Source organism: Nerophis ophidion, linkage group LG28, assembly GCF_033978795.1.
Source record: "Nerophis ophidion isolate RoL-2023_Sa linkage group LG28, RoL_Noph_v1.0, whole genome shotgun sequence".
NCBI lineage: Eukaryota > Metazoa > Chordata > Actinopteri > Syngnathiformes > Syngnathidae > Nerophis > Nerophis ophidion.
Window position 1 is genome coordinate 34,019,745 of NC_084638.1, and position 10,995 is coordinate 34,030,739.

At 39.0% G+C, this 10,995-nt stretch overlaps 1 protein-coding gene across 3 annotated transcripts in view; it reads right to left on the reverse strand.

Moving 5' to 3' along the window:
• LOC133544959 (dihydropyrimidine dehydrogenase [NADP(+)]-like) overlaps window positions 1–10,308 on the reverse strand; it is a 58,405-nt gene extending 48,097 nt beyond the window's left edge. The window contains exons 1-6 of one of the 3 annotated variants that reach the window (XM_061890211.1): window positions 10,162–10,308; window positions 9,069–9,157; window positions 4,240–4,401; window positions 2,916–2,969; window positions 1,175–1,191; window positions 1,039–1,141 (exon numbers count right to left, since the gene is read on the reverse strand). In XM_061890211.1, coding sequence (XP_061746195.1) covers window positions 1,039–1,141; window positions 1,175–1,181 — 110 coding nt within the window. In that variant the 5' untranslated portion in view covers window positions 1,182–1,191; window positions 2,916–2,969; window positions 4,240–4,401; window positions 9,069–9,157; window positions 10,162–10,308. Of the gene's footprint in view, window positions 1–297; window positions 327–1,038; window positions 1,142–1,174; window positions 1,192–2,915; window positions 2,970–4,239; window positions 4,420–9,068; window positions 9,158–10,161 lie in introns of those variants that run through there. The other 2 variants (XM_061890212.1, XM_061890213.1) reach the window with 2 other exon arrangements.
• Window positions 10,309–10,995: the final 687 nt, after the last annotated feature.

Sequence of the window (10,995 nt, forward strand, 5' to 3'; positions counted from 1 at the left end):
TATATATACACACATATATATATATATATCAGGGGTCGGCAACAAATCCATCTGGAGCTGCAAAAAATTAAAAGCCATATTACATACAGATAGTGTGTCATGAGATATAAATTGAATTATGAGGACTTAAAGGGAACTAAATGAGCTCAAATATAGCTACAAATGAGGCATAATGATGCAATATGTACATACAGCTAGCCTAAATAGCATGTTAGCATCGATTAGCTTGCAGTCATGCAGTGACCAAATATGTCTGATTAGCACTCCACACAAGTCAATAACATCAACAAAACTCACCTTTGTGCATTCATGCACAACGTTAAAAGTTTGGTGGACAAAATTAGACGGAAAAAGAAGTGGCATAAAACACGTCGGAGAAAGTTATACATGTAAACAATCTAGGGTGAGTTCAAGGACCGCCAAAATGAGTAGGACAAAAGGGCGCTGGCCAAATACTGGAATCAGTGAAGCATGTTTAATATAAACAGTGTGCTTTATAACAATTAGGGAGGTTTGTGTCATGTTTGTCCTCCTACAGAAACCATATTAAAACATTAAACATGTTTTTTTCCCCTCATCATTTCCATATTTCATATATTTTTGAAAAAGCTCCAGAGAGCCACTAGAGCGGCGCTAAAGAGCCGCATGCGGCTCCAGAGCCACGGGTTGCTAACCCCTGATATATATATATATATATCAATAATATGATGGACATTTAATTATGTACTGTATATATGTGTACATTGTATATTAACATAATGGATACATAATTCTACTTTGTTTACTTCCGTGATGACCTCCTTAAAGTTTTGTAAACAATCAAGCATCTAAGATGCACAAACACAGATAAGTGCAGAGAGTGTTTTGCCATATTTCCCATCATGCATTGCAGTGGATTAAAATGAAGAGTATTTTGTAATTATGTACAGTGTTTGGACTTTTATTTCATAACATCCTCAGTGTTCAGTGAGCAGGTGGTGTTATGTAACACTGTCCACTTCCAAGTCAAATTGCTGGTCATTGAGCTGCTTTACTCACATTGTCTTCAAGATGGCGACAAATTGGGAGCTGTTTGGCTGTCGGCGGACCAAATTCCCTTCCGAACTTGTGAGGTCGTTTGACCCGCATGACCAGGAAAACTTGTTGGAGGCCACGCCCCCTGCAGGTCAAATCCCTGCCATTCATTCGAAACTGTAAAAGAAAGAAGCGAAAGCGAGAGAAAACAAATACAACTATAAAAAAAGTTGAAAATGAAAACCTGTGATACACACAAAAACTTTAAAAAGTGTACAAAAGTATGGATATCAACATCAAAAACATGATACCAAAAAAGTTTTTTCAATATTGTATTTACTTGTTGTCAAAACTTTTTCGACAATTTCGATATTTTTTTTCGGAAAGCAAATCTTACAGTGAAGAGTTTTGTGAGCGTTCAACCTCACGTGTTTTAAGCTAAATGTCACACTCCAGCACCGTTACATCCGCTCACAGCTGGAGATCGACACAAGTTAGTGGATAATAATCGTTGAATTAAAAAAGGAAATCATCAAAACCTGACCGAGCGTGGCGCTAACTTTGCTAAGCGATTTGAGCAGCGAGTCTGCACCATACGGAGGCAGGACCAGTGTTACGGATGATAAAATATCAACCAGACGGCAGACTTTTATACATGAAAGTATGGAAAAGCTGCTGATGGTGTGTTTGACGGAGAAGCAGCCTAAAGGAGATACTGTGGAAAGTCAACACTTTACATTATTACACACTAAAAAACTACTATAGTTATTTTTCCTACATTCTTTTGTACATTTTTATACAATATTTCTTATCTAACTGTTAGTTTGTCTTTTTAAAAGGAATGTTAAATGTTAAAAAAATATGTTTTGGGTGGCCCAGCACCAACTGGATTGATTTCAATGGTAGACGCTGTTTTGAGATACAAGTGATTTGAGTTAAGAGCTCCGCCAGAGAACCAATTAAGCTGGGACACTACTGTAATTGTAGCAGACACACACTTACTTGTTTCCCTTTGGTGTTTTAGATAGCTTTATATTGGACCTTTTTTTTTTTTTTTACACTGAATGCAGTAATGGTTTCATTTATATATGCACGTTACATCATTAAGTTGTTGTACAAATGTGCCAAATGTGTGGTATTATTCTAAAGCTTTTATTTTGAAGTGACTTTAACCAGAAATGGTGGCTGCTGTCATACTTTGTCGCAATTGACCCACAAAATAAAAGACGAACTGTTTATGTAAAAGAAAAAAAAAAGAAAAGACGAACTTTCGGACTACCTCATGCTACTTTAAGGAATGTCTTCATGTGATGTGTTTATTGAGATAGTCACGCTTCAGCCACGCCTGTTTTACTTCGGGGGATGTCACGTGGACAGGGAGGAGGGAGGCACGTGGAGGGGGAGGAGCCAGGCAGCAGATGATTGACGTGGAAGATGGAGGAGGGGGAGGAGCCAGGCAGCAGATGATTGACGTGGAAGATGGAGGAGGGGGAGGAGCCAGGCAGCAGATGATTGACGTGGGTTTATTCGACACAGGCCCCCAAATAGCTGCCCCGGATATGCCTGTATATGCTTCTTAAATGCTGGCCCTCCAGAATCAGCTCCATTGGTGTCAAGCAGGTGAAAAGAAACTTTAAAGGAGGGATTATTTTATTTTGAAAGTAAACCGGATCATTTATTTTGTGTGGGTGCATGACTTCCTGTTCAACGCAAGAACAATTCAGTAAAATTTCACCGACGGCGGGAAAATCTAGAAGCCCTGTGTGGGTAGAAAGAAAGCATTGACTTGAATAGATGACATTTGGCATCCTGTGGAAATCTGGAGTTGTGACATAAAGAAGACAATGTCTGAATGGGAATCATTTCCAGCTGCAAACCAATGTGCCGCAGCTGTCTTTTACCTATGTACTTCTTTGTCTTGGGCTCGTGTACTTCTGTGTGTTCCACAGCGGCCTCTGGAAACAATTCAATATCATCATTAAATACATCGTGATGAATACTCTAATGACTTAAATAACTTTAAAAACACTGACAATCCAAAATCTACACTTACAAATGTTATGGATCGCTCTTTTTTTTTTAGACCAAATGGCACACCGCTAAATAAGCCGCATCCACTAATAAAAATAGTTTAGCCACACCAGACTGTAAGTCGCAGATATATATGTTGTGAAATAATTTATTTACACAGAAGTATTCTGTAAATGCTTATTTACATATCTTAATTGGGTGTCTGTAACAGGGCAGTAAAACGTCTGATTAAACAAAACAGAAGTCATGGTCATCGACCCACTATCTGTGCAAGCTAGCTCTCCAATCAGCGAACCAGACTCAATAACTCCACGCTGACGTTTTGGGGAATTTACTGAGGAATTTGTGAAAGTGAAACAATACAAAAAGAATGTAAGTTAATAATACTAACACAGACTCTAGTAAACATGTTAGAATATTAGCTAATACTTACTATGCTAGATACTATAGCATGACAAATATGCATGAAAACACTTCAAATGAGACACTTTAGCAAATAAGAATTGTTTTAGTTATATTGTAAAACTTACAATCATTGCTTGGTGTGATGAATGAAGAATCCTTATGAGCAGGAACGCTATAGACGGCTAGAAGACGGAACGGCACATCTACTTCCGGTTGAAAACCAGTTCTAACAGAGTGGCACACTCGCACCTGCAGTGAGCAAACTCGTCTTAAAGATGGCGCCGTAGCACAAACAATAACTCACCTTTTTTGCTTGTTTTGTTCTTTTATTATTTGCATTATTGCCACATTAGCCACACTGTTTTATAATCAATCAATCATTTATGTATATAGCCCTAAAGCACAAGTGTCTCAAAGGGCTGCACAAACCACAATGACATCCGCGGATCAGCGCCCACATAAGGGCAAGGAAAAACTCAGTGAGACGTCGATGAGAATGACTATAAGAAACCTTGGAGAGGATGTGGGTAACCCCCAGCCCCTCTAGGGGAGACCGGTGCAATGAACGTCGAGTGGGTCTAACATAATATTGCATATATTATAAGCCGCAGGGTTCAAAGCGTAGGAAAAAGGTAGCGGCTTATAGAGTGGAACTGGCTTTTATTGTCATTTACGTTTAGTTTCAAATGGGAAAAAGAGGTGGTGCATCTCACGATGGGTAACGTTCCACCTTTTAGGTTCCACTGGGCTTCAATTCTTCCTAACAGGACCTGGAAAAGCTTCACCCACCTGCCGCTTGGTGCACTTCTAGCATCTCAGCAGCCATCTCCAGCCGGGTGTCCAAGTCCTTGTGGGCGGCATCCATGTCCAGCATTTCCTTCAAGCTGTCAATCACCTCCACGGGGTCCTCGCCCTTGAACTGGTAGTCGCACACAAACAGAGGCCCGCCCACTTGCACGGGAGAAAAGACTCGGTGAGGGAGGCAGAAGACAAGAAGATGAACGCTCACTTGGGAAAACAGAGGCTTCAATCTTTCTTACTGAAAGCACATTTCTCAGCTCTGTGCTAGAAAAAATATTAAAATCACAATAAAAATTAAAGCTGCAAGCAGCGATGGACGGGACCACTTTGGCTGCTGCTCCGCCGACCCAAGCCCAGATAAGCGGTAGAAGATGGATGGATGGATTATTACACAGAGAAAAAGTTGTATACAGATGTGTTATACATCAGTCTCATAGTAGTCACAGTTGTAAAGTGGCTTGGGCATTTTATAAGGACGCCTTGGTGCCGCCATTTTGAGACTCTCATGCATGGTGAATGTAATGCAGTTGTTGTATTGAAGTGGGAATAGCAAACTTCCTGTTGATTTTACCCGGGGGGTCTCAGTGGATGAAATATAGGTCTAACCGGGACTTACATGGTGGTTTTTATTTCATGTTTCTACGACATTGCTACTGGAAGTTAGAGACAGTTTTGTCTGTGTTTTCTTCTTAGGGGGCGCTAGAGCACAATTTTCAGTTTTGGGGTTTGTTTTTTTGATTAGATTGCAATTTTCGCCAGTCCTGATGTGTGTGTCAAATTTGCTGAGTTTACGTACCTTCCGCCCGAGTGCGACCACAAAACGGGACAAGCGGTAGGAAATGGATGGATGGATCCAATACCAATTAAACACAGGGGATAACCTGGATATTTGCCATTTCACATTTTCAGTAAAGAAAACTACACATTATATTTTTGGGGAATATTTTACTTGGATTTTTTTTTTTTTTTGGGCAGAAAACACATTTCGATAACCCGATCAAATATTGATGACAATATACGTAGACGAGAATGGACTCAATCTCATCCCGCTGGTATCGATCCAATACCAATGCTGCCAAACAACATGGCCTTTATCAAAAGGTTTATGAGATGTATTATATGTTATGTGGCTCTTTTGATAGTAATCCCCGCACTATTTGATATTTGTGAAAGTAAAACTTCAACAGAACTGAAAACTACAGCTCTCATCATGATTGTCTCGATACTACATCGGTACAACGTACTGTAAGTATCGGCAGTATCGCTACACTATGTGGGTCGACTCTCAATCAATCAATCAATCAATCAATCCTTATTTATTTATGTAGGCCTATATCACGAGCGTCTCAAAGGGCTGCACAAGCCACAACGACATCCTCAGCTCAGATCCCACATCAGTGCAAGGAAAAACACAACCCAATGGGACAATGAGAAACCTTGGAGGGGACCGCAGATGTGAGAGTCCAGTCCATAGTGGATCTAATATAATAATGTGAGAGTCCAGTCCATAGTGGATCTAACATAATAGTGTGAGAGTCCAGTCCATAGTAGATCTAACATAATAGTGTGAGTCAAGTCCATAGTGGATCTAACATAATAGTGTGAGAGTCCAGTCCATAGTGGATCTAACATAATAGTGAAAGTCCAGTCCATAGTGGATCTAACATAATAGTGAGAGTCCAGTCCATAGTGGATCTAACATAATAGTGAGAGTCCAGTCCATAGTGGATCTAACATAATAGTGAGAGTCCAGTCCATAGTGGATCTAACATAATAGTGTGAGAGTCCAGTCCATAGTGGATCTAACATAATAGTGAGAGTCCAGTCCATAGTGGATCTAATATAATAGTGTGAGAGTCCAGTCCATAGTGGGTCTAACATAATAGTGTGAGAGTCCAGTCCATAGTGGATCTAACATAATAGTGAGAGTCCAGTCCATAGTGGATCTAACATAATAGTGAGAGTCCAGTCCATAGTGGATCTAACATAATAGTGAGAGTCCAGTCCATAGTGGATCTAACATAATAGTGTGAGAGTCCAGTCCATAGTGGATCTAACATAATAGTGTGAGAGTCCAGTCCATAGTGGATCTAACATAATAGTGTGAGAGTCCAGTCCATAGTGGATCTAACATAATAGTGAGAGTCCAGTCCATAGTGGATCTAACATAATAGTGAGAGTCCAGTCCATAGTGGATCTAACATAATAGTGTGAGAGTCCAGTCCATAGTGAATCTAGTTAATAGTGTAAGAGTCCAGCGCATAGTGGATCTAACATAATAGTGTGAGAGTCCAGTCCATAGTGGATCTAACATAATAGTGATAGTCCAGTCCATAGTGGATCTAACATAATAGTGTGAGAGTCCAGTCCATAGTGGATCTAACATAATAGTGATAGTCCAGTCCATAGTGGATCTAACATAATAGTGTGATAGTCCAGTCCATAGTGGATCTAACATAATAGTGATAGTCCAGTCCATAGTGGATCTAACATAATAGTGTGAGAGTCCAGTCCATAGTGGATCTAACATAATAGTGATAGTCCAGTCCATTGTGGATCTAACATAATAGTGAGAGTCCAGTCCATAGTGGATCTAACATAATAGTGTGAGAGTCCAGTCCATAGTGGATCTAACATAATAGTGTGAGAGTCCAGTCCATAGTGGATCTAACATAATAGTGTGAGAGTCCAGTCCATAGTGGATCTAACATAATAGTGTGAGAGTCCAGTCCATAGTGGATCTAACATAATAGTGTGAGAGTCCAGTCCATAGTGGATCTAACATAATAGTGTGAGAGTCCAGTCCATAGTGGATCTAACATAATAGTGTGATAGTCCAGTCCATAGTGGATCTAACATAATAGTGTGATAGTCCAGTCCATAGTGGATCTAACATAATAGTGAGAGTCCAGTCCATAGTGGATCTAACATAATAGTGAGAGTCCAGTCCATAGTGGATCTAACATAATAGTGTGAGAGTCCAGTCCATAGTGGATCTAACATAATAGTGTGAGAGTCCAGTCCATAGTGGATCTAACATAATAGTGTGAGAGTCCAGTCCATAGTGGATCTAACATAATAGTGTGAGAGTCCAGTGCATAGTGGATCTAACATAATAGTGAGAGTCCAGTCCATAGTGGATCTAACATAATAGTGTGAGAGTCCAGTCCAAAGTGGATCTAACATAATATTGTGAGAGTCCAGTCCATAGTGGGTCTAACATAATAGTGTGAGAGTCCAGTCCATAGTGGATCTAACATAATAGTGTGAGAGTCCAGTCCATAGTGGATCTAACATAATAGTGATAGTCCAGTCCATAGTGGATCTAACATAATAGTGTGATAGTCCAGTCCATAGTGGATCTAACATAATAGTGATAGTCCAGTCCATAGTGGATCTAACATAATAGTGTGAGAGTCCAGTCCATAGTGGATCTAACATAATAGTGAGAGTCCAGTCCATAGTGGATCTAACATAATAGTGTGATAGTCCAGTCCATAGTGGATCTAACATAATAGTGATAGTCCAGTCCATAGTGGATCTAACATAATAGTGTGAGAGTCCAGTCCATAGTGGATCCAACATAATAGTGTAATAGTCCAGTCCATAGTGGATCTAACATAATAGTGAGAGTCCAGTCCATAGTGGATCTAACATAATAGTGAGAGTCCAGTCCATAGTGGATCTAACATAATAGTGAGAGTCCAGTCCATAGTGGATCTAACATAATAGTGTGAGAGTCCAGTCCATAGTGGATCTAACATAATAGTGTGAGAGTCCAGTCCATAGTGGATCTAACATAATAGTGAGAGTCCAGTCCATAGTGGATCAAACATAATAGTGTGAGAGTCCAGTCCATAGTGGATCTAACATAATAGTGAGAGTCCAGTCCATAGTGGATCTAACATAATAGTGTGAGAGTCCAGTCCATAGTGGATCAAACATAATAGTGTGAGAGTCCAGTCCATAGTGGATCTAACATAATAGTGAGAGTCCAGTCCATAGTGGATCTAACATAATAGTGTGAGAGTCCAGTCCATAGTGGATCTAACATAATAGTGAGAGTCCAGTCCATAGTGGATCTAACATAATAGTGTGAGAGTCCAGTCCATAGTGGATCTAACATAATAGTGAGAGTCCAGTCCATAGTGGATCTAACATAATAGTGTGAGAGTCCAGTCCATAGTGGATCTAACATAATAGTGAGAGTCCAGTCCATAGTGGATCTAACATAATAGTGAGAGAGTCCAGTCCATAGTGGATCTAACATAATAGTGAGAGTCCAGTCCATAGTGGATCTAACATAATAGTGTGAGAGTCCAGTCCATAGTGGATCTAACATAATAGTGAGAGTCCAGTCCATAGTGGATCTAACATAATAGTGAGAGTCCAGTCCATAGTGGATCTAACATAATAGTGAGAGTCCAGTCCATAGTGGATCTAAAATAATAGTGAGAGTTAATTTCCCCTCCGGGATTAATAAAGTACTTCTGATTCTGATTCTGATAAAACCCAACACATTCAAAACTAGTTCAGCGTAGAAAATATAACGGCCGATGTTTCTTCCAAATCAAACACATCTGTTGGAGAAATGATTTGTCCTCCTTTTGTCAGGGTAAGAAGGCCTTAGAGTTGTCCTTCATTGTGCTAGAAAAAGATGAAGGCAATGACTGCACCCTGTTAATGCACTCACACACATGTCATTCTTCACCTCCCAGGGGGAATGATCAAGGGTGATGGGTCAAATGCAGAGAATAATTTGGCCACACCTAGTGTGTTTGTGACTATCATGGCTACTTGAACTTGAACTTTATTACCTGGGATGCCTCGGGAGGAGCTGGATGAAGTGGCTGGGGAGAGGGAAGTCTGGCCTTCCCTGCTTAGGCTGCTGCACCCGCCATCCGACCTGGGATAAGTGGAAGAAGATGGATGGATGGAATTATGTCATGAGTTGAATTCGTCCTAGCAGCGCGATTGTCCAACCAATGAAATGTTTCCCTGCAAAACTTGAGCTTTCACCACTGAGTCACCAAAATTAGAATTCTTCAATATTGGCTGCAATATGAAGCATTTAACCCCCCTCCGTTATGGCTGCTTATGGAAGGCAAACTCAACAAAACCAGTATATCTTAGGGCTCTGGTTCACTCTCCCATCCACTCTTCTACCTCCGCCTTCACCAAAAATCCAACTGTAAAAACCTCATACAGAATTTGGGTTTAAGCGCTATTTTGGTTTACAGACTATTTCTAGTCTTGTACCCATCACTACTAACCATGCTTTCTTTCCCTCTCTTGACGATAATGCCTTTTTTACAGACAATTTTTAGTCTATATACATACACACACACACATATATATACACACACACACACACACACAAAACATATACATATATATAAATATAGTACATATATATATATAGTACATGTATACGTATATATACACACACCCACATTTATTAATACAGTACATATTTACACACACACATACATATAAATATACATACACATATATCAATCAATCAATCAATCAATCAATCAATGTTTACTTCTATAGCCCTAAATCACTAGTGTCTCAAAGGGCTGCACAAACCACAACACAAACTATCCATCCATCCATCCATTTGCTACCGCTTATTCCCTTTTTTTTGGGGTCGCGGGGGGCGCTGGCGCCTATCTCAGCTACAATCGGGCGGAAGGCGGGTACACCCTGGACAAGTCGCCACCTCATCGCAGGGCACAACACAAACTATATATATATATATATATATATATATATATATATATATATATATATATATATATATAGAGGAAATAAACAACATTCATTATACAAAAATAATACTTTAAATTACATTACCAAAAACGTTTTATCACAAAAAAAATAATAATAATACACAAATCCACATACCTGTTTTGGAAACATGAAACACATACACAGGTCTCTACTTTTCTGGCGGAGTGATACCTGCGTAAATACCATGTGTAATTATGACCAAACATTTCAAACATTCGACGCTCTAATCCTTACTTAACAAAATGGTGCACTAAAAAATTCTTAAAACAACACATCACTTATACCTACAACAGTAGTATTGTAACTTTTAAAGTATTATGAAAGTTTAGAAATAATATTTACACAAGAAACACAGAGCAATGAAGAACTATTACCTCATCAGCAAAAGTCCGAAAAATTATCCGCAGTCACTTCCTGTACCAAACAACTGGTTCTTCAAAATAAAACTAATACTTCAAAGTAAAACATAACACCCTGTCTCGTTCATAATACAGCGCAACAACATATCACTATTACACATACATATATACATACATATATACATACATATATACATACATATATACATATATATATATATATGTATATATATATATATATGTATATATATATGTATATATATGTATATATATACATATATATACATATATATATATATGTATGTATGTATATATATATATATATATATATATATATATATATATATATATATATATATATATATGTATTTAAAAGTAGATGAGTCAATTCATGAAGGAATAATGTACGAATGCTCCAATGCTGGGGGACTGACACAGGCATTTTACCTTTACACACACCATCCTGACCTACGGTTTCAACTTTTGGTACGTCTTAAAACCGTAACTTAATAGGGTTGGCTGAACAGCTACCAAGGAGCGATGCACCACGGCGCCCATGTTAACTACCCAACCGTAACTTAAAAAGATT